At 37.3% G+C, this 24062-nt stretch overlaps 2 protein-coding genes across 3 annotated transcripts in view; both read right to left on the reverse strand.

Moving 5' to 3' along the window:
• mark1 (MAP/microtubule affinity-regulating kinase 1) overlaps positions 1–13391 on the reverse strand; it is a 58617-nt gene extending 45226 nt beyond the window's left edge. The window contains exon 1 of one of the 2 annotated variants that reach the window (XM_051094847.1): positions 12862–13391. In XM_051094847.1, the coding sequence (XP_050950804.1) occupies positions 12862–12912 (51 nt within the window). In that variant the 5' untranslated portion in view covers positions 12913–13391. The remainder of the gene's footprint in view (positions 1–12861) is intronic. The other variant, XM_051094846.1, reaches the window with a different exon arrangement.
• A 2698-nt stretch (positions 13392–16089) lies between these two features.
• Positions 16090–24062, reverse strand: part of ptk7a (protein tyrosine kinase 7a) — a 36376-nt gene continuing 28403 nt past the window's right edge. The window contains exons 11-20 of the mRNA XM_051095269.1: positions 23604–23753; positions 23333–23477; positions 23086–23213; positions 19934–20134; positions 19700–19849; positions 19354–19583; positions 17804–17884; positions 17568–17719; positions 17107–17285; positions 16090–17021 (exon numbers count right to left, since the gene is read on the reverse strand). Coding sequence (XP_050951226.1) covers positions 16861–17021; positions 17107–17285; positions 17568–17719; positions 17804–17884; positions 19354–19583; positions 19700–19849; positions 19934–20134; positions 23086–23213; positions 23333–23477; positions 23604–23753 — 1577 coding nt within the window. The 3' untranslated portion in view covers positions 16090–16860. The remainder of the gene's footprint in view (positions 17022–17106; positions 17286–17567; positions 17720–17803; positions 17885–19353; positions 19584–19699; positions 19850–19933; positions 20135–23085; positions 23214–23332; positions 23478–23603; positions 23754–24062) is intronic.

Consider the following 24062-nt stretch of genomic DNA (forward strand, 5'->3'; position numbering starts at 1 on the left):
CGTTTGAAGCTTTAAAGCTCACTTCTGCTAAGTATAACGTTACTTTCGTTTTATCCTTCAAAAACGAAAGTAACGTTAATCCTCTGCATCTTCAGCAGCTCAGATGTCGGGAGTAAATGATGACTGCTATGTTCATTACTACGTCTAACAACAGAACACGTCATTCGCTCAATCAGAGACATTCTTGTCTTCCCCCGCACCAGAGTCGACACAATGGCGGACTCCAACACAATGGCGGACACGGTCGGACTGTTCTTCACTAACTCAGTCAGGGCGGGTCTAAGGTAAGACGGTCATGTCAATCAGCTATCGTGGGAGCGGCTTTGGTTGGTGTGATGTCACACTGACAAGAAGCTGAGAATGGCTTGATTTGAAAAAGGGGATTTTACTTATAAAGATTAAAAAATACCACTGGGTGGATTTTTATCATTATAGGGTGGTTGTGTACACACACTGCAAACACACATTTATGTTCAAACAACATGTAAAAAAGTGAGTTTTGCATCTGATGACCCCTTTCAGACTGTTGCTTTTGTAGTTATGTTGTTACTCTAGCAGATTTTTGAGCTCAGTCAAACAATTACATCAATTTGACGAAAGCACTGGAGCTAGTTAACTTCAGCTAGACCGCAGTAGAAATCTGGTGGTCAATATACAGAAGCTACTGGATAAAGTGGAAAATGAGCTGAGACCTTCAGCCCCAACCACAGAGAGCACTTACAACAGAATCCATTACCAGTGGAGTGCTGGGACCAGAGGAGTGGAGCTTCATTTACCTGAGACTGTCTCTACACTATGAAACCTGATCTGTTTTGGCCATCATAAAAGCCCACTTTTTAAGCGTCATGAAACGATGTGATTGGTTTTAAGCCACACAAGAACGGAAAAGCCTTGTAGAAAATGACTTCCCGCATCAAATAAAAATATTATTTGACTTTAAATCAGTTTATTATGTAACAGGGTGCCAAAATGAGAACAAGAAAAACTGTTGGATTTTATTGTACTTTGTATGAAGGTTCATAGAACTCCTACTGTACCAAAAATGCATTTAGAGTTTACTAGTTATTTTTACAATAGAGAATATCATCATTAATGTATAGTACACAGCATACAGTATAGCATACAGTAATGTTGAATCTTTAGTAGTTGAAATAATGGGTAAAAAAACCTACATTCATTTTTGGTGAACAAATCATGATTCATCAAAAACTTTCATACTAAAATTTATTCCAAGTTTATTAAAAAAAAACACTGATACTACATGTACACACAAAGCACATACTCTATGTGGCCTTAAAATCATGAATTATTATAATAATAATAACAATAATTATTATATAATTTCACTAATTTTCACATGATATATTTCATCATATACAGTCAAAGAGTAAGGAAAAAGGTTTTTCTGTATAATAATGCAGATACACATATGTACAGCTGGCTAATAAGACGTCTACAATCTGAGTCTGTATTAAATGCATTTATTGTCACATCATGCAACTTCATATGAAATCACCAACTCATAAAATAGTTATGTAAATAGTTACATATTGTATTATATCCTAAAAGTAAAAAAAAAAAAAAAAAATCTATTAACAGTTCCAAAATAGCCAAACAACAGGAAGCTTAACTAGTTGAGGAATTTTAACCAAAACAACATGAAAATGATTTGATGGCTATAATATAATAGCTGACAGATATTCAACAACTAAATAGACATATAAGTACTAATTTTATTTCATGATTATCTTTTATATAACAATAAAATTATTTTATGCTGGAACAAGGTTGTTGTGATACAAATTTTAGATTTTATAAGCATTTTTACAAAAATCTTTGGAACACTAGGTGGAACTTCTCAGGTACATCTGGGGCATGCCCTGTCAAATTTTGTACAAATATGTCAAGTGGTTCAAAAGATATTGCAATTTATGACAAATTTCAAAATGGTGGACCAGCAGTTTGTCTGATTCTGGAAAAACTGACATCTGCAGATTCGGCATGATTCAAGGAATCCAGAGACTGTTCAAAAGTTATAAGCAAAAATAGCCATTTTTCATATCTCATGGTCCATATGTGGCGCTGTTTCCAACTTTGGCACGGACCCTCATATCATGCTGTTGATGAAGTGTGCCAAGTTTCATTTTGATTGATCAAAGTTTGGCCGAGATACAGCCTTTGAACCAATTTATGGTTGACCTTGTTGAAGTTTACAGCATCATAACTTTTTTTTTGACCAGTAGGTCATAAAATTCTGTTCAGTCATTTCTATGCGGCTCAGTCCAAAGATGATCTCTGCCAAGTTTTAGAAGAATTGGACAAAATTTGAAGGAGTAGTGAAAAAACGAAAAATTGCATTTTTAAAAATGGTTGCTACTGTAATGGGTGCAAACTTAATGTAAGATATTGAACGTGACCAACATGAGTAGAGTAATCAGGTGTACTAAGTTTTGTTTTTCTAAAACAAAGAGTTCAAGAGTTATTTCCATTTCAATGTAAAATTTTTGAACTGGTGGTGGCGCTAAAGAGTTGGTCCTAGAGACCCCAAATTTGGTCAGATCACTATTCATGACCATCACTACAAGTGTGCCAAATTTCATCATTTTCCTATGTTCCCTTCATAGAACTGCCATTGAATCCCATTTGGGAAGAAGAAGAATCTGTACACATATAATAGGGGCTACAGCCCCTAACAAGGTCAAAAAAATCTGAAACATACACATGGATGCATTGTTCACAATAAGATCTATACCATTTTCAAACTTGATGAATTTTCATTTCCTTGCTGAATTTTAAACCGGCTTTAAAATTTACACAGCCCATCTCAATTCATTAACTATATGACTCTAAACCACTAGTTGACCATTCTCACCCATCCCTAGCACAAACTACTAAAATTACAGAGCACAATTTTCCCTGACAAGAAACACAATGGTAAGACAAACTGACTGAACTGAAGTTGTGTCCAGAACTCAGTGAATGGAAGAGCCTGTTGTGAATAATTGCTGAGTCACTCATACAGTAAAATCCTGTGACTCTGGTGAACTGAGGATGACCTGTACTATATAACACAATAAAACACAAATAAGACAATGTCCGTCACTCTAACACTAGAGAAAAGACCTTCTCCCATGGTCTTACTTTCACCATGTCTCCTCTATTGTTCCTCATGGCACACAACGACATTAAGGTAACCCAATAAAGATCTCATCCATTTACCCTGGTCAATACGCCATCTTTACTGCCTCACAATGAAGGTTAGTGTAAGGGCATGATTGTCACGTGTTCAATACAAGCTTTATCAGCAGCATTTGTGGCATAATGTTAATTATCCCTGTTTACAGTAAAGCTGGTCTGTAGGTCCAGAGTTATGGAGGGTTTAAAAGCCTGGAATTTTGGCATCATTTTACTGAAATTCTAGTAAAAAGTATTCAAAATCATCCTTTTACCAGGGACTTCTTTTCTAGGCAATTTTTATTTTTAAATGAGAGGTTAAAGTGAAAATTATTTTCTTTGGTATGATTTCCAACATTATTCCACAAATGCTGTCAATAAGGTTTAAGGTTTCATATGGTTTCATAAAAGTTTCATTACTTTTAAGAAATTTTCAAAAAAGTTTCCATTTAATGTTAAGTTAAAAATATTAACATATTTCGTTTATATCATGAATACGCGTTTTTTTTAAAGGTTTTTAACCTGTTAACTGTCAGCATCCCACAATTGTCTTTTTTGGAATCTTGGAATCACATATTTACAGTCATCCTACAGCAGATATCATTTGAATGCTTAAACACTTAAAATTCACTGTCATGTGACAATTCATGTAAAAACAGTTTTAAAATCGGACATTGCAATACAATCCTTTTAGCGAGCTCCTCCCCCAGTGGGCGGTGTCAGGTGTCATATCACAAAATGTTTTAATGAAAATTTGTCTAATCTTGACAAAACACATACCACTGGAAAGGTCTCAAGATTCCATGTTTGGTGTATATTTTGTGATACAAGTAATGTTGAGATAGACAATTAAAAATTTGTGAAAGAAAAATGTGTCAATATATAAATAAATATATTTTGGGTGTCACCTGAGGGATAGGGATAGCACCTAAAATCTCGCAGGAACCTCAATTTTTGTGATATCAACTTCAAATTTGGAACAAAACTTGAACATATGGCCTTGATTTTATAACAGTTTTAGATTCCAAATTATTTTGTAAAACATTTATTTTACATAAAATGAAATGTTAGTATAGTACATTTTCTTTACAGTAAACTTAAAATATTGTAACTTTTTTTACACAGCAATTGAAATGCTTTCACCTGTGCACTAATCTGCTGATCATCTTCTTTAAAAAAGACCAACCTCAGGTCTATATTCCAAAGCATTCATAAATTACAACCATTTAGGTTTGGATAGTGCATTTTCACATCTATGATATAAAAGGGCGGTTATGTGACAGTTAAGACTGGTTAATTAAGTTAGAAAGTTTTTTAAATAACAGGAATTCTTAATTCATAAATGTCATTATGAATTATTATGACATTTAAATTAAATAAATAAATACATTTTGGGTGTTACCTGACAGTTATTTTTGGTATAGCGCCTAAAATTTGGCAGGAACCTCAATTTTTGTGACATCAACTTCAAATTTGGAACATAACTTGGACATATGGCTTCAATTTTATAAAAGTTTTAGATTCCAAAATATTTTGTAAAACATTTATTGTATATAACATTAAATGTTAGTATAATACATTTTCTTTAGCAACTGAAATGCTTTCACCTGTGCACTAATCTGCTGATTGTCTTTTTAAAAAAGACCAACCTCAGGTCTATATTCAAAAGCATTCATAAATTACAACCGTTTAGGTTTGGATAGTGCATTTTCACATCTGTGTTAAAAAAGGGGGGTTATGTAACAGTTAAACTGTTTTAAAGTTAGAAAGAATCAGGAATTCTTAATTCATAAATGTCATTAAGCTTTCAGGGAATAGCACCACATGACATTGTACAACCTTTCCTGGTCATGAAAAGATCAAATTATCTTTAAGAGACTTATTGATCTTGACACACAATCTTGTGAGTCTTCTGGGTCGTCTCTTTGATTTCATTTCCTGCTTTATGTTTTTTTTTTTCTCCCCATGCATGTTGGCTGCCACCACATGACATTCCTAGGTGTAAGGAGACCTTTCTTTTATGGATGTTTAATTTCTAGATTAGCAGTCAAATAAGGTCACAGCTCCTCTAAACAATGACAACTAGTGGCTTCTGTCTTAGTGGCGCCTTGCCTTGGATAGAAAACTATTTTTGACATCAATGCAAGCAGAATTCAGTATTGCAAAAAGCTAAAGTGCATTTATTCTCAACAACAAAGCTATTAGAACACACATGCAGAGCTTTGAAGAAACACAACCTCGTGCCAGGGAGGAATCTGGCCGCTCTGACGCAAACCAAAATAACTCCAATGACAATTTTCAGTCATCAGAGCTGGAGTCATCCCTGTGCTCTTCCAGAGCAAACATCAAATTTTCAGCCAAATCTGGCTGGACTCCTAAACCTTGACTCCACACCAGCATTCAGACCATGTGGTTTACTGAATAAGTGACTCCTAAAGCCTCAAGAAACGAAACCAGGATCCACATTATCTTGCGTTTTGAGCACAATGGCAGAAAGCCCAATCTAGGCCTTGACAATCAGCATTCAGTGTAACTGGTGACTCAGCGAGGTATCGAATGATCCAAACACATGATACCCAATGCTGCCCAGGAGCAGATTTTGCACTTTCAGAAGGCTAATATACAGGCAAAACTGAATTATTCTGTATGAAGCTGCTCTTGAATTATTAGTATATTATACACACATTTGTTTTAGCAGTAGTAAGTATATTTACTTTCTTCATTTAAACTTTTCAACAAAACTGCTACACCGCTTAATATTTATATACATAATTGTAAACAATTTGATCTTTTTGATCGCAAGGCATGCGATCCCAAAAACTCAGAAATAATGTTTACCTTAAAAAACTATGTAAAAAACATGCACAGAAAATGTTATAACTTTTTGCCTTAATAGTTAAAATTAGATAAAATGTGAATCTCACTTGAAGTTCTATTCAGAAAATGTTTTAATCAAGATAATTGACATTTTTGTTCATCAATGACCCCAGTGTTGATGGTACAGATAGCTCCAATTATATTTTATCCAAGTCTAATGATCCAATATTTGTATTTGTAGACAGGATATTATGTTATAGCATAGTCAGTGGTATCATCATTCAGCTCTCATCAGTCAGTGAGTTCGGTTTGAGATCATCAATATTTTGACTGTCGTGACTGGTCTTGCATCGTGAGCACTGCTTTAAGTCACCATGTCAAGTAAAAGAAGTACAACTTTTGAAAGACCTGCATTCAGTTCCATTCTGCTGCACTGCGTCTCAAAAACACACACTGTGTGAAAGGCCCCTTAGAAGGCAGCCAGGCAGCTCACATGGTTTTGGAACACAGCTCCAGTCTGATCAGAAGCCACATTTAAAAAAAAGTGAATCCTGAAGAGAACACAGATGAAATGAAACAGCTGCAGTTTTGCGGGCTTTCATGACACAGCATCGGCATTCCTGCTTTTGCATGACAATGAACACACTGCCTGGACAAAAACATTCCGACAAGGTACGATCTCTGTATACACATCCCCCTCTCCACACACACTCACTTGTCCCTTTAAAAGCTCTCCCTACTCTCACAGCCTTTCCTCCGTTACGCAACTGTTGTAAAAGTGAAAGCCTTCCAATGCGCATCTGCAAGAGCTCTTGAAAACGCTCTGACTCACGTTTGTTTTGATGGTGATGGCTCTGTTCAATCTCTGCATTACTTTCATTTCCATACTCTGTTGTTCAAACATACTATAAGCAAGTACGCACATGGAAAATAAAACACTTCTAGCTATGCAGACTCGATTTCATGCAACACTTCTTCCTGAAAAGCACAGTAAAATTTACACAGTTGCATGTATTGCATTTTCAGAGTGGCCACAAGGGGAGCTACAGGAACATAAGTTAGTTAAACACAGGGTGGCAACAACTATCCATAAAAGTTAAAACAATCAATAAATAGAATAATCTACAACGAATTTGATATTGATTATATGCATCTGCTTGTCTCTGTCTCCACCAGTCACATTATTTTACAACAGTGAATAACGCAATTAAGGTGCGTTTACACATAGTACTAAGATGTTTGTTGCCAAACCAATCACGAGTGGACAGAACTAAGTACAGGTGTAAACAGGGTTCACCTTTTTTTAAGTTTTTATTTTCGAGTACTTCCAGAGGTATTTGAAAACACATTTGCTAGCCTGACAGGATTTAAACTTTGTCATTTGAAATATTAAATTTGGTTTGAAGAAAACGGGATGATTCTAACACAAACACACAGTGTTCAGAGAGGTTTTGCGGCTATCAGAGCAGATATGAAAGCTGCTATGCTCTGTAACATTTTTTGTTGCCTCCTTTTGCATTCATATGTAATTTGTGTGAACTTATTTCACAATATTGGACCCAAAGATCAAAAAAGGCCCATACACATACCCACCCATGACCCAGATTGGCCCCTCAAAAAAAAACAAAAACAAAAAAAACAGGAAATTGGTTGAAATTGGACAAAAAAGCAGTGTAACATACATTTTACTGTTATATCCTTGTCTGTAGTCCTGACAGCAAGTGATTCTCCACTACACACTTCACAGACTTCCTTAAAATCTTGGGCAGAATGTAACTTAATGTTTTGTTTTTTGTTTTGTTTTTTCTTAAAAAAAGAAAATAAATCTGTGTTTTTTAATCAATTAATCAAAGAAATCAACCGATTAATCGATTAATATAATCTATTAAAATAATACTTACTTACAACCCATAAATCAAAGGAGCGTGGGATACCATTACATATAATTTCTACTAAATTTAGATTAAGGAAAAATGAACATAACTCACAATCATCCTAAACAGTCTGTAAATTTTGAGTACTTGGATACTCATGTCCATCCATACTAGTGTAAAGTATTGCCTGATACATCTAACATTATCAATATGTGCCTCTATATACATTTCTGCAAAACTGAAAAAAAAAAACCTTACCTATATGTACGAATCACTACAGTTTCCAGTTTAAATTAACACTAGAGGCAGTAAAACTCCAACAACTTTCATTCCTTTTCACACAAAGTGTGATTTACACACAGAGTTTTGATTAATAAAGCGTCATTTTCAGACAATTACTCACTATGCGTGAGTTTTCTAATTCAGCAGGTTTGCTTGGTAGCTCATGCAATACATGCAATACTGGACATTTTACTTTGAAACTGCCGTGAAACGTGCAGTAAGGAACGTAATTGCAGCGTTGCAGAAATGTATGTAGACACGTATTTCCAAAGAGCCTGGGTTGGATAAAACTTGCTAAAGCCCTCTCATAGAACTTACATCTCTAAATTCATCCCCTTGTGACAATAAGGTACTATTCTTTTTCTTCTTAAAAGAATAGTTCACCCAAAAATTTAAATTCTGTCATCAATTACTCACCCTGATGCCATTTCAAACCTGTAATATCTTTGTTTATCTTTGTAACACAAATTAAAATAGTTTCAATGAAATCCGAGAGCTTTCTGATCCTGCATAGGCAGCAACGCAACTACCATGTTCAAGGCCCAGAAAAATAGTTAAAACAGCCCATGTGACATCTGTAGTTCAAATATAATTTTATGAAGCTACAAGAATACTTTTTGTGCGCTAAGAAAACAAAAATAACGACTTTATCCAACATTTTCTTCTCTTCTTTGTCAGTCTTGGATGCACATTCATGAGAGTACTACGATGCTACTCCGAAGATAAACTAATGTCTTACGGGTTTGGAACAACATGAGGGTGAGCAATTAATGACAGAATTTTCATTTTCGAAAGAACTATCCCTTTAATGTATTTCTGTAGAGCAGGGCTTTTCAACTCTGGCCCGCAAGATTCATTTCCTAGCTCCAACCTTGATCAAACTCACCTGTCTGTAACTTCCTAGTAATCCTAAAGACCTTGATGAACTTGTTCAGGTGTGTTTGATTAGGGTTGGAGCTGAAATCTGCAAGAAAATGAATCTCACGGGCCAGTCCTCGGGGCCCACTGCTCTGCACATTTTGTATGTTTCTGAATCTCTGTGTTTCTGACGCACACAGTTCAGTTCATGGATCTTTCTCCTAACGAGCTAATGCTCTGAATCAGGTGTGTTAAATGAGGGAGACATATAAGGTGTGCAAAGCAGCTGGCCTTGATGACTGGAGTTGGGAACAACTGGTGTAGAGTGTTTTTGACATCAGGGTCCTGGTTCCCGACTGGCTCATCAATCTAGAAGTGCGTAGTTAAGGTATAGGAATAGTTACAGAATAGTTAATCCATGGCTGGCAACCAAAAAGCAAAGGTCACACCACTGGCTTTTGATTTGTTCTTAAACAAACAATTAAGATCGATAGGAGATTATCAGCACTGACGTATCTGTGTCCACTTTAACAATTTACAGATTAGCTTTACCTAGTGATTCTCAACTCAAGCCCTCAAGGTCCACTTTCCTGCATAGTTTAGCTCCAACCCTGATCAAACTCACCTGCCTGTAACTTTCTAGTAATCCTGTAGATCTTGATTAGATTGTTCAGGTGTGTTTGATTAGGGTTGGAGCTAAACTCTGCAGGAATGTGGACCTCAAGGGCCAGAGGTGAAAATAGTTGAATATTAATTATTATATTAGTTGACCAGATAGTCAAGTAACTGTTCAGGCAATTCAAATAAGACTGGTCAATTACCAAAATAACTGCAGCTTGCAGCCCTGTTTTTTTTAATTACTTTTTGACCATTTGGACTTTCTATTGCACTGTACATGTTCTCTAATGTACACCCAGACAGTAAGGCAGCGGTGATGGAGGGGGGTGAGAGCGCCTTATAGTTTGACAGCCACATTGATTATAACAGAGAGAAGAGCACTGATATCCCCAACCTCTTTGACCTCTGTCAGGACACACTGCAGCAAACAGCACTTTACAAAACTCCTTCCTCTTATCCACATATCAGCCCGTCTGCGACTTCAAGCCCAATGACAACAGACAAGAGTGAATGCAAACCAAGCAATAAAACCAAATCAATATCTAATGACTATTTCAAACTCTTCTTCTTCTTTCGGTTTATAGTCCTGCATCAGAATTTGTATCATGAGCTCATGATGCAAACTGAGTCTGCAACACCCATAATGCATAATTCAGAGAGAAATGAAGATTCTGTCATCATTTACTCACCTTTGTGTCGTAAATGACTTTTCTTCCTTTGCAGAACACAAAGAAGATATTTTGAAGAATATCAACCAAAGAACATTGGTGCCTATTGACTTTCATTGTATGGAAAAAAAGGCATTTTTCCAATATTCTTTTGTGCTCCACAAAAAAAAGAAAGTCATATAGGCTTGGAACAACATTAGGAGGGGGTAAATGATAGCATATGATGTGTTAACATTTTATAAGTTCTAACTTGGAGTAATTTCAAGTCGAGTACAAATATTTCCATGACTTTTACAATTTTATTAACTACCATTGTTATTTGCGGTTGATGTCCACCACAATTTAAAATTCCCAGATTTTTTTCCATTTGCTACAGAAAGTTACCGTGTAAGCAGTGTAAAAACATGTTTAGTAGCTATGCAAAAGATATTCAATTTAAATATGCAAAACCGAGAAAGGAAAAATGTAAAAGTGTAAGAATCTGTCTAAAAACAGTGATCAGCAATTACATATAAACACTTCTAACTTAATTGCGATAACACTGCTGACATGCTGAGATGAACATCGATGAGAGAGATTTCCAGATGTTTCTTCCACCCATCCAGCATAAATTACTTACATTAATGACCCACGCCACACACCCAGATGACCTCTGAGCATTTCTGTGCTTTTCATTAATCACAGCCTGTAATTACATGATTGAGTCAACAGCCCCTCTGCGACCATTATCAGCAAGTCATAAAGATTCTCCCACAGGCCGCAGACCTGATACTGACTGAGTGTCTTCCCGCATCACTGGAGGATTTTAACACAATACAAGTACAGGAATCCTTTACATAATCAGAGCTCTGCAGGCCTATAACCTGAGATGACATTAAACCCACAGGAGCAGAAGACACAGGCTTTAAATGGCCTCTTTTCTCCAGTAACTCACTGATCAATATCCTTGATGATGACCATTTCCTTTATAAATTAATATTTTTTGCATCAAATGCAAAGTCCAAAACCACCCTGCATTTCCAATACATTCAAATAACATTTATTTCATGATAACCTAATATTGGCAGGCCAATAAACCGCCCAATAGCTTTTTTAAAATCTGAACAGAGGTGTAAAAAAAGATTTAAGAGCTCAGACAAAGTGGAAAATTTTCAGTGAATTAAACTATAAATTTTGGTGCAACAAACTTTCATGCCGTACCTTTTGGAGCAATGCAGAGCGAGAATTATTGAAAAGAGCTGTGTACATTTAAAAAAAAAAAAAAATCTCCTTTTGTGTTTTGCAGGAAAAAAAAGCATAACACCATGTCCGAACCAATGGGGGAAAAAGCACAATGGGCTGAATAAAAATGCAAACTCATTTTGTGACAGTAGGTGTCGCTTACAGAAAAGCAGAAATAGAGGTGCACACAAAATTTTGTCTCCGACATCAGCTTTTGAGTTTCATAGAAATAAAAACAGCAGGTATGTCCAAACCAGAAGTGATAAAGCAATAAAAACTATATTACTTCCTATTTAAATCATCCTAAACAGCTGAGAAAAGCGACCGAAATTATCCATTTCTGTGCCGTTGTGCCAAGTAGCCCCACCTACAGTTAAATCTGATTGGTCCAAATTCACGCTAAAATCCAAATCGCTATAAACCTGGTAAGGACACAATCTGAGGGCTGGAACAACATGAAGGTGAGTAAATTGTCATTTTTGAGAAATGTTATTTCCTCTTGTGTCAGTCCAACCCTTGTGAAATTTAACCATGGTTTTATTATAATAAAAGTGTAGTAACCATGTTGGGCGCATTGATTACCATTTGTATAACCACAGTTTTACTACAAATACCATGGTTAAACTATGGTTAGTGTAGGAAGTCCTGAGAGTTATCATATTTGTGGTTTAACTATAGTAACCATGGTTAATTTTCGTAAGGGAAATATCTACCAACAGCCTTGTCAATAAATCATAAACAATTTCTGATACCATGTTATTTTAATGAAGTACAAGTAGGAAAAACTCTGTAAAATAACTGCATCTCATTCCAGTATTTGATTTTCCAAAATCCAATTTGCTATCATTAATTTGTATTAAGAATATCAACTGTCTGTCACTGAAAATCCCATGTAATAAACTCAAAAGTAGGCCTACTGAGCTTAATTTACAGTAATTACAATGTAGTTACATGTAAACGGTATGAAATTTGGTGCCGGGACGCTGAATCATGAGGTGGGACAGCTTGCAGTGGGTCTGATGATGGGATATCAATCTGATATGATGATCATCAGTGTGCTGGATTGGTTAACACAGGATAGGGAAGCATCATACACACCTGAACGGCCCTGAGCAATATATATATAGTTATACAAACAAAAATAACTCTATGAATGGTTTTAAATCAACACTGGAATCTTTTATCAAACCTCCAGAAGACAAAACGAGTATTGACTCGGTTCCAATCCGGTTCATTAAACCATTTAAAGCTTGTGTACGCGTCAACGAAACCGCAAGGACGCAAACGAGAACAAACGCATTCTAATCGCGAATGTTCATGCGGACTGATACATTGTAGCATTCACTTACATTCTCGGCGTCGCGTTCGTTCACGGTGGGCAATGGCGTTCTGGTCGACATCTTGTGTTTACAGGCCGCTCACTCCAGCACCGGTACAGCAGAGCAGCGGACCCGGGCTTAAGGAAGATAACGCGGAAGATACGAATATCCAATCCCCGTCACACCGGCATGTCCCCTTGCCTTCAACCTACAATGCGGCGGCGGCTTTCCGGACTATAACATGCACATATCCAGGAGCGGCCCGCGTCAGCCGCGGGTGAGATAGACACAGAGCGAACGCGACGCTGCGGATGCGCGGACAGGACTAGTGTGTGTGTGCGTGTGCGTGTGCGTGTGCGTGTGTGTGTGTGTGAGAGAGAGAGAGTGTGTGTGAGTATGTGTGCTCAGTATGTGTGTGTGTGTGGAGCTCAGGCTCCTGCATTGATCCACCCTGATAGAAACACACACAGAGAGACACAGAGGGGGAGGACGATGAAAGAACTCACTGATCCGTCGCAAAATAATCAATCTGTTAGTTTGTATGGCTATTTAACCCGTGCATTTGCTAAAAATAATTAGTTTTATAATATCAGTTGCAGATGTTTTAATGACAAGCGCAATCAATGTCTCAGTCTGAGACAATATGTTTGGGGAAACTGCATGAATCTACACTGTTCAAATGTTTACCACTGTCTCTTAAAATAAGCTCTGTACAATATGCCTCTCTACATTTGGCTTACATCACCACCTAATGGATTTAAAACAGTACTGCGTTTCTAACACCATCTTATTAAAAGCTTAATGGAGATTTTTTGATAGAGCACAAAAATTAGAGCCTACATGTCTATACCTGAACAATTCATTTAAATTGTATGTTGGGGAAATAGTCAATAGATTCTAAACTTTCACAGTTGTTCCTAGTTAGAATTGTTAGAATTAGTTAAAATTGCTCCACACCGCCAGAGGGAGCCATCATCTGGGTTCTAGAAGTGTGCAACACAATTCTAGTGGAAATTGAAGCACAAAGATATATGCTGAATTGGAAATGACATAGTAGTATTCTACTCTTACTATTTTTGCCTGATAACAAATTAAATTATTATTAAAAGACAGAGAATGGTAAAACATATACTATACTAGATTTATTCATTTATTTATTTTCTGCATGGCCAAATACAGGGGTTGGACAAAATAATGTGAAAACCCACTATGCGAGTTAATATAAATTTTGTAGACTACAATGGAAAATGTTCCAAATATCCTTTGGAACTCTCAGGTATTGCTTTTTTATCTTTTGTTGTCTATATTCTCTGGTTTGTATATCAGTGTAGTGTAAGTGTAGTGTAATTTGTGTACATCCAATAAGGATAAATCATTTAACCATTTAACCTTAACAGCCCAGTTGTGTAGAGTTTGAAGAGCAACAGTCTTTATTATTATAACTGCTTTTATAAAGCATGGTGAGACTTCATCAGCAAAGAAGAATGATGGGCAAAAACTTAAGTCAATGATAGAGATTGTCAAACACTAAAGACTGTGTCCGAACACAGAACTACTGCAGCAAATGGACAGCGTAACCTAATATTCACATTGAAGACCCCATTTCCACCGCAGAGAACTTCACAAAGCCAGCATCCATGAAAGAGCTTCGATTGCTGAACCTTTTCTCTGAACCTCAGAGAAACCAGTGCTAAAATGTGAGAAAGATGGAGTCTTGATTATAAAACCTGAACAGTTGGAGCATCAAGATGAACTTCAGCATCTGACTTGGCAGCTCAATCAGCTGACTTGAATGTCATCAAGCTACTGTAGACAGTTTTGGAAAGAAGAGTGAGAAGCTCATTCCTTCAACTCCTTCAACCACTGGCAGATGTTCTGATTAGGGTTGCAACGGGGCAGAAAACTTTTCAAGTGAATTTCCAAAAATTAAGTTTTTCCAAAAGTTTCAAAAAAAAAAAAAAAAAGTCCTGGAAATTTACCAGATAATTACCTTTTTGCAGCAAGGAGTGAGAAGCTCATTTCATCCTTCAACCACAGCCAGATGTTCTGATTAGTGTTGCAAAGGGGCAGAAATTTTCCAGTAAATTTCCAAAATTTTCCAAAAAAATCCTGGAAATGTTCAGACATTTCCTGGATATTTCCCTTTTTGGAGAGAACAGTGAGACGCTCATGTTGTTCTGATTAGTGTTGCAAAGGGGCAGAAAATTTCAAGTAAATTTCCAAAGTTTTCCAAAAGTTTCCAGAAAATCCTGGAAATGTTCAGAAACATACCAGATATTTCCCCTTTGAGAGAGAAGAGTGAGAAGTTCATTCCCTTCTTCAACCACTGGCAGATGTTCTAATTAGGGTTGAAAAGGGGCAGAACATTTCCAGTAAATTTCCAAAAATTGCCAAAGTTTCCAAAAGATCCTGGAAATGTTCAGAAATTAACCGGATATTTCCCTTTTTGGAGATAAGTGTGAGAAGCTCATTCCCTCCTTTAACCACTGGCAGATGTTCTAATTAGGGTTAAAAAGAGGCAGAAAAATTCCAGTAAATTTCCAAAAATTGCCAAAGTTTTCCAAAAATCCTGGAAATGTTCAGAAATTTACTGGATATTTCCCGCCCCTTTGCAACCCTAGTTCTAAATAGATGTTCATTTAGCTGGAGACTATTCAAAAGATGTATGAACCTATTCTGAGAAGGCTGGAAGCTGTATTAAAGGCAAATGGTGGTAAACCAACATTAAAGAAATGTGTTCTCAATATTTTGGTCAAACCCTGTAGGTTTTAAAAGATTGAATCAAACGTGTAAGCTAAACAAACATGTAAAGATGACTTGTTAAAAGGATAGTTCACCCAAAAAAGGCCATCACCATCTAAAAGACTGCTCCTTAAGCCAGTGGCTGTGATGGCTCTTTTCCACCAAATCTTAAGGAAGGCTTCTTTTAGGTCCAGAACCACATATTCTTCAGTAAAAATTAGAAGAGAAAGCTCAGGAGGGTCTCATTTTCCTTTAGAGAATAAGAAATCCCAGCCCTCACCACTACAACAGCACTTCAGAAAGTGTACAGCTGCAACCTATTTCTGGATATGGGAACTGAAAAGTCTACAACCATCAGAGGGAGTCAGTGAGCTAAAGTTCCTACAAATCAACTTTCATCTGATGTTGGATGCAGGTGATAAGGTGAAGTAGGATCTTACAGCCATGACCAATAAGCTTCTGTAGAACTGATAAGCTATATGGTGCAAATAAACCAACAACATGAAATCAAACAAGCTTTGTTAAAAGTGAAATTTTATTGCAACAGCAGAGTATGTGACAGAAGCATTTTTTCACTATTTTTTTTTCCAGAGTCAAGAATACCTCTGACTTTTTATAGAAACCGATATGTAACGTGTGGGTAGCCATTACAAGATAAAACACTGAACTCTTACTAAGCAATAAAACACTATAAATGTATAAAAACAAAACATTCAAGGCTTTCCAAGTCGTAACATACAGCATACTAAAATCAAGACATCCTTCATTTTACAGGCACTTGAAATTTGAACTCAGTGACAAAGTCGTCTTATAAACATTTTCTGTGTTTTCTCAACAGTCTGTCTCTATGAGTACTTCTGAATTATATAAAAAGGTCATAAACAATAAAAAAAAAAGTCATATAAACAGTACCTTTCTGTACATTGAACAAACAGGACCTTTTAAATAAATTAAGAGGCTCCCGAGACAATCCTTCTAAAATATAAAATTGGTCAGTGCATGGTTTGGTATAACAAACGCACTATTTTACTACATTTTGAGCGGGCAAACTCAAACTGAGAGGTGACAGGGCAGCTTTTGGTACAAACCCCATTAAGAACCAAATGTTTGAGGAACCTTCTAAAACATTTTATTAAACATATATTCATATATATATATTTATAAAAGAAAGAAATGGTGGAAAATATAACAAATGCCAAGTCTTTTTGTTCTTGAGGCAAGACACTTGAATCTGAATGTTTAGGATGGAGGGTTTTGAACCATGGCTTGCAGGAACATCCAATTCTCTCACACTTTACTTTCAGAGGGCAGATCGCTGAGGGCAGTGGTGATGTCGCTGAAAGACAGTCTGTCTTTGGGGCTGGCGGCCCAGCAGCGCACCATCAGCTTGAAAACCCGAGATGGACACCCCTGAGGAGGAGACAACTTCAGCTTCCCTTCCTGCAGAGCTGTAGAGACACAAATGAAGAAAGTTAGGAAGAAATCCCAACCGTAAGCCAATATGCAACCCCACTGACTCATTGTGAGGCGCACCTTCTAGAACTTTGTCATCTGTGAGGTCGGCGTACGGCATCTCCCCAAAACTGAACACCTCCCACATGAGCACTCCAAATGACCACACATCCGTCTTGGTGGAGAAATCGTCCTCAAAGACGGCTTCAGATGGGAGCCAACGCAGAGGAATCCAGGACTGGCGATAGTGGTAGTACTCGCTGTGTGGAAACAGACACACAAGCACAGAAAATAAATAATGACAAATTTTGTCACCACAAGAGGGAAGCAGTGTGAATAATAATACATGGAGAACATTCACAAGTGTGTGAACAATCACTACAAGAAGCTTTTTGAATTCAAAAAGATGACTTCAGTGAATGTTCTTTTCAGTCCTCATTTTATAAATGAAAGGCTCTGGCTTTAAATGTGGATTAGGACTTCCTAGTAAATTCAATTGCTTAAATAAAAATCAAATGTTGTAGAATGTGTTTTAATTATACCTGTTGTAGACGTCTTTGCTAAGGCCCAGAGCAGACACTTTAATCTGTCGTTTGGAAGAGATCAGGCAGTTACGTGCAGCCAGGTCTCTGTGGACGAAGCGCTGGTTGGACAGGTGTTCCATCCCTCGAGCCACCTGCAGACACACCGACACCTGCGAGCAGACAGCACAGAGTGAGTGAGGTTTGTCCTGATGTGTGTGTGTATAAATAAGAGATTGAAGACAGTTATTAACTACCTTCTGCTTGGTGCTGAGTGGTTGGACTTTGACTTTCTCATCTTTGCTCTTGGACACTCTCAGGTATTGCTTCAGATCACCCTAAAAATAAATCACACACCGTAAAATGAAACAAGAACATGAGTAAAGAAACATCTCAGGAAACAATATTTCAATTAGCACTTGAAAGTACAACTAAAATAAAGCCATATGTCACAAGAACACATTACTGTGATGCTATCAGGGGTAAAAGAAAATGTTGTCAGAAGAGAAGTTGGTAAAACCCCTTCAATTTTGGCTACAGATAGATGGACAACAGTAGGATAAAAACAGATAGATATACGAATGGACAAAGACAGATAGATGGACAGAAGAATGGACACGTAGATAGACAGATAGATGTACGGACATAGACTGATGGACAGACGAACTGACACAGGCAGATGGACGGACAGACAGACAAGATAGATGAACAAATAGACAGATGGACAGATGAACTGACACAGGCAGACAGATGGACAGACAGACAGATGAACTGACATAGATAAAGACAGACAGACAGATGGACAACAGACAGAGAAAGACAGACGAATGAACACAGCTAGATAGATAAACGAATGAACACGGCTAGATAAACGAACGGATAAAGATAGATAGATAGACAGACAGATGAATGGACAGGTAGATAGACAGAGAGACAGACAGATAGTCAGATAGACAGATAGATAGATAGACAGACAGATGGACAGACAGACGAACCAACATAAAAAGACAGACAGATGGACAACAGAAAGACAGACAAATGAACAGTTAGATATATCAATGAACACGGCTAGACAGAAGAACGGACAAAGATAGATAGATGAACAAATAGACAGATGGACAGATGAACTGACACAGGCAGACAGATGGACAGACAGACAGACAAACTGACACAGATAAAGACAGACAGATGGACAACAGACAGAAGACAGACAGATGAATGAACACAGCTAGATAGATATATGAATGAACACGGCTAGATAGACGAACGGACAAAGATAGATAGATAGACAGACAGACAGACAGACAGATGGACAAACGAATGGACACAGAAAGACAGACAGACAGACAGACAGACAAACTGATATATACATAGATAGATAGACAGAGAGACAGATGGACAGACGGACTGTTGCAGGCAGATGGAGACAGAAGGACAACAGATAGACAGACAGATATGGACAGATTTTAGTTTATTTGTTTACACGGGCAATGCACATTAATAAACATGACTGTAAATGTGCCAGAATTAGCCAAAAAGGCTATTTTTCCATCTGCAGACCCTTGACTGAATGTTAAAAAAAAAAAAAAAAAAAAAAAAAAAATGAACAGACAGACAGATAGACAGACAGAGATATAAGACAACAGGGAGACAGACAAATACATAGACAAGCAGACATATAGACAAATATGTGAATAAACGGACATACAGGCATATAGATAGACCAATGGACATATAGAAAAACAGACATATAGATAGATGGATAGATATAGAGACAGACAGATATGATGCAGTGAGCCGATGTTACCATGTCAGTGTACTCCATGATCATGTAGTGCGGTTCCACTTCTTTACAGATGCCCAGTAGACGAGCGACATTGGTGTGGCTTAGCTTAGCAAACATGTCACATTCACGACGGAAGTCCAACTGCATCTGCTCATCACGGGTCTGGAGACTCTTCACCAGCACTACAGTCTCCTCCTCATCCTCACTGGACTTTGCTTTCGCCAGCAGCACTTCACCAAACTCTCCTTTACCTGCAAGAGGAAAAACATAAAATAGATTCATTAATTTCTGCAAAAGTTGTTTAAGATGTTAATGCTAGTTATAAACTAGTCTGCAGGGCTTTGTTTTTGGTAGTTAATTGCTGTACCGAGTGTTGTGATGGTGTGCAGGTTGTTTCGGGGGAAATGGAGCTTATCCTGACTGCTGTGACGTTTGTTGTTTCCGCTGGCAGCCATGTTGGTAAGCGCCACCTCCTCCTGGATCTCTGCTGTGGTGTGGCCATTCTGTTGGACGTCTCCTACAGGATGATCAGAAAACTGGATCAGAAAACTGGGTCTATTTTTTTCACAATTTCATGCTAGCAAAAGTTAACACCACACACCGTTGAGACATTCCACCTCTCGCTCGTCTCCGTCCTGTCCCTTCTGGAGTCTCTTGGCATTGCGCCTCTGCTTGCAGTAAAACATGAGGCCCAGGACGATGATGATGTAAGCCACGGCTGCCCCCACTGACAGACCGATAGTCTGTATCATTTTGTAAGGGGTCTTTTCATCATCTGCTAATGAGTGCTGAACTGGTTTTTCTGTAGACAACCACACACACAGACAAAATGCACAGGGTTTTTAGAAAGAGCGTTTTGACTCCGGCTTAAATAGTCTCCTTATAGGAATCAAGTGACAAGCTGGCATGAACATTCAATTAGGATCTAACAGTCCTGAACTTGCACCACAACACAATTTGATGTGCCCCTCCTTTCTCTGAAGTCAACACACTGCTAGACTCAAAGCATCTGTAATTCAACCTAATGTGGAAATTGAGTTGGTAGTCCGAGATGGCCCAAAATTGGTTTAGGGTGAACTTTAAAACTGTACTGCAGCATATATATCGGGTTTCAAAGAGCCATATAGTACAAAATTGGTTAAACACAGCTGCGAGGAGTACACAGCTCCAAGAATAGCAGTGGCAGATAAAGTGTAATGTAAACAAGGAATAAATGGACAGCACAACAACAAGATCTAATCTTTACAAGCAGGACATGGTCCCATAGAGTGCTGCAGGGATGATGTATTTTTGTAGGCCAACTAAGGATCCATTGACAAAAAGGATTTTTCTATTGGATAAATTGCAGAAAATAAGCCAAAAGTTTGATTCTTACACGTTTTGTTTATCATGACAATCTTAAATTAATTTCATTTTATGAGTTTTTAAGACTAAATACATCAACCTCTGTAGACGTGTTCGCAACTACCTTAGAAATAAATAAAAAGTTTTATGAGTGGGAAATCTATTAAATATCTTCATCTTGTGTTTACTACAGATCTTATTTTCAAGCATTTAACCAAATATGTATTCAAAAAAAGTAATGACATTTTGACATTATGAGGTTAAATTGTTCATAATATAACATGCATTTAGAAATTAGATGGGGTGAATTTTCATTTCATGGTGATTTTAAACATATTCAAATCACTAGTGTGGTTATACAACTTCAGCTTTTTTAGCTGCATACTTGTGAGCTACTGAAATTCCAAAGCGTACATTTTTGACAAAATTCAAAATGGTAATATGGCAGACCCTGAAAGTTAGAGTTTAATTAAACAAATCACACATTTAAAATTGTGATTTTTGATAAATGTCTCTCAACAGAAAGTGTCTACTGAACCGCCTCAACGAGTCATCATATTGTCAAATCTTCCTGCGAAATACGAACAAACTGACCTGCCTACAAACACTTCCGCTAATTGGTGTGTATACACATCATGTCGAGAAGATGATGTTTTCCATGATACCACAGTAATACAATTTGACCCTTCTATTGTGTGTTTCTCATTTTACAGAGTACTGCTTCTCTAATGTTGTAGAGTTCAGTGGCAGATTCGCTAAACGCAATGCTTGTCCATGAAAGATAAGTCCATACCTTCTTTATTTGGACCAACAAGCGTCTCTGAACCACAACTTGTAAAGTACGATTAATATGTTATGTGTGCATTTCCAAGTATGCATATAGTGCAAATAGTTGATAATTCACTGTGACCTCATTTCCTAAGAATGTGTCGATTAATGTACACTGTCGTTGTTCTAATTACTTTGCTTAATAATAAAGAACGCAGACGTATTTTGGTTTACAAACTCTATTGTTTCATCAGTTAGTCATGTTAGCACTCGGCTAACATATCCACCATTATTGTTTTGTGAAGCGTTTCGTTTCTGACATGCTTTGTATATGGAAAGACCAATTACAACAGACTTGGCCAGCTGACCAATCAGAAAGGGGTTTACAGACCTTTAAACTGCTTTAGACTCGTTATTAAATGTATATTCTGATAAAATTACAATGTTTTCTGACCTTAGGAGCATTTAAACCTGTTGTAGGGGACAATATTAGGACACTTTAAAATACCATATGACCTGCTCTTTAATAACTTTTGACAGGGAAAGTCTCAATGTAATTACGATGAAAATAGAAACTTATACTAAGACAGTAAACAGGCTTTAAATGTACAGTACTGTGCAAAAGTCTTAGGCCACTAGTATTTTCATCAGCTAAAAATGGTTTAAAATCAGTTAAAGTCAGTCTGTTGCTATAGTGTGTCAGTAGGAAATATCAGTTTACATTTCCCATTTTGCTATTAATTATAATAATCCAGTGAGATTTTTGTATGGAGCACAGGCTGTTGTCAGACTCCTTGTGCAAACAGAGATCTGATCTCTCCATCATTCAATCCAGTCTGTCTTAAGAAACAGCAAAAACGGAGACAGACTAAATCCAGAAGAACTGTGGCAACATCTCCAAGATGCTTTAAGAGACCTACACCTACAAAGCTACAGTACTGTTAACATTTTTAGGCAGTTAGGCACATAAAATGAGGATGCTGTCAAAAACAATGTCATAAATAGATTTTCTTTATCAATGACCATCTATTAACTAAAATAAATGAGCATATGATGTGACCATCCTTTGTGTTTAAAGCAGCTTTTGCCCTATGTGCACTTGTGCATAGTTTTTCAGGTAGCTTTGCAGGTAGGTTCCTTGAAACATCTTGGAGATGTTGAAACAGTTCTTCTGGATTTAGTCTGTTTCAGTTTTTCTGTGTCTTCATGTCATTCCAGAGACAGACTGGATGATGGTGAGATCAGATCTCTGTGTGGAGCACTGGCTGTTGTCAGACTGCCTGTGCAAACAAAAATCTCACTAGATTATTACAATTAATGGCAAACAGAATGTTTGGAAATGTAAACCGATATTTTTTTACTGACACACTACAGCAAAAGATAGAAATAACTTACTTTAAACCATTTTTTAGCTGGTGAAAATACTAGTGGCCTAAGACTTTTGCACACTACTGTACATGTATATTTGACAGGTTGTTAGTGCCAGAAGATCTGAAATAAACTGCAAATTTGAGAACCTCCATAATTAGTAGTACAAATTTGATGATAAGCCAGCTTTAGGGGCTGCAAAAGACACTTATCCAGAAAATAAGAAAACCAACAGATTTAATGCTTGAAAAATGAGAAGGGTATCAGACTCACCAACAACGTAGAGCTCTGCTGAAGTGTGTGCAATGTTACAGCTGTTTCCTGCAATGCAGGTGTAGCTTCCTGTGTCCTCCATGCTGACGTCATGAATGACCAAAGAGCCGTTGGGCATCTTCTGGAATCTGAATTAGCAATAAACAAGAAGATTCTTGAAACAGGGAAATACTAATTCAAATCTTCCAATAATAACACTTCAATCTGAACTCAAGAAAGCTGAAACACTGATTAAGTTCAGCTGTACCTGCTCTTGTCCGCCTCCAGAAATTTGTCCTTTTTCTTCCACTGGATGAAGGGAGGAGGGTCTCCAGTGGCCTGACAGTGAAGTACTGCAGTGTGTCCCTGATATACTGTGGTATTCTCTGGCTTGAGCTTAAACACCACATAAACTAATAAAATGGGAGAAGAAAGAAAAGAAATACAGAGACAGAAAGATCAATGGATATTTTCTATGAAAACAAATCCATGATTTAGTTTACTCCAACATTGTATCTTGTCCTTATTTTCCCCAATACCTGCAACGGTGAGCTGGACAACAGCTCTGATCTCTCCCTGCTGGCTGTTGGAGGCAAGGCAGGTGTAGTTCCCGGCGTCTGCCCGCGTCACTGTGGTGAAGTGCAGAGTGCCGCCCTTCTGCTCCACCCACGCAGGGATATCACTGCTATCTGCAGGGGTGCCAGAGAGAAAGACACACATTCACTACATGGAAACCCAGGACTGTCATCAACTTTATCCAGCACCAGATGTTTTCATTTTTAAGGACACATAATGCAAAGCTTTCTAACTCCACAAACACAGACAAATCCGTCTATAGTCTTTGAATGGTCCTCTAATTACGTTTAGAAACATTTCACGGTCATTTGTTCTGTATTATGACTAAAATGGATTATGAAAAAAATATATAGGTGGGGCTTTGACAGGAATGTGAGCTTAAACAGGACTAAATCATTGAAAAAAAGTCATGCATACATTTG

The sequence above is a fragment of the Labeo rohita genome, chromosome 22 (genome assembly GCF_022985175.1).
Source record: "Labeo rohita strain BAU-BD-2019 chromosome 22, IGBB_LRoh.1.0, whole genome shotgun sequence".
Taxonomy (NCBI): domain Eukaryota; kingdom Metazoa; phylum Chordata; class Actinopteri; order Cypriniformes; family Cyprinidae; genus Labeo; species Labeo rohita.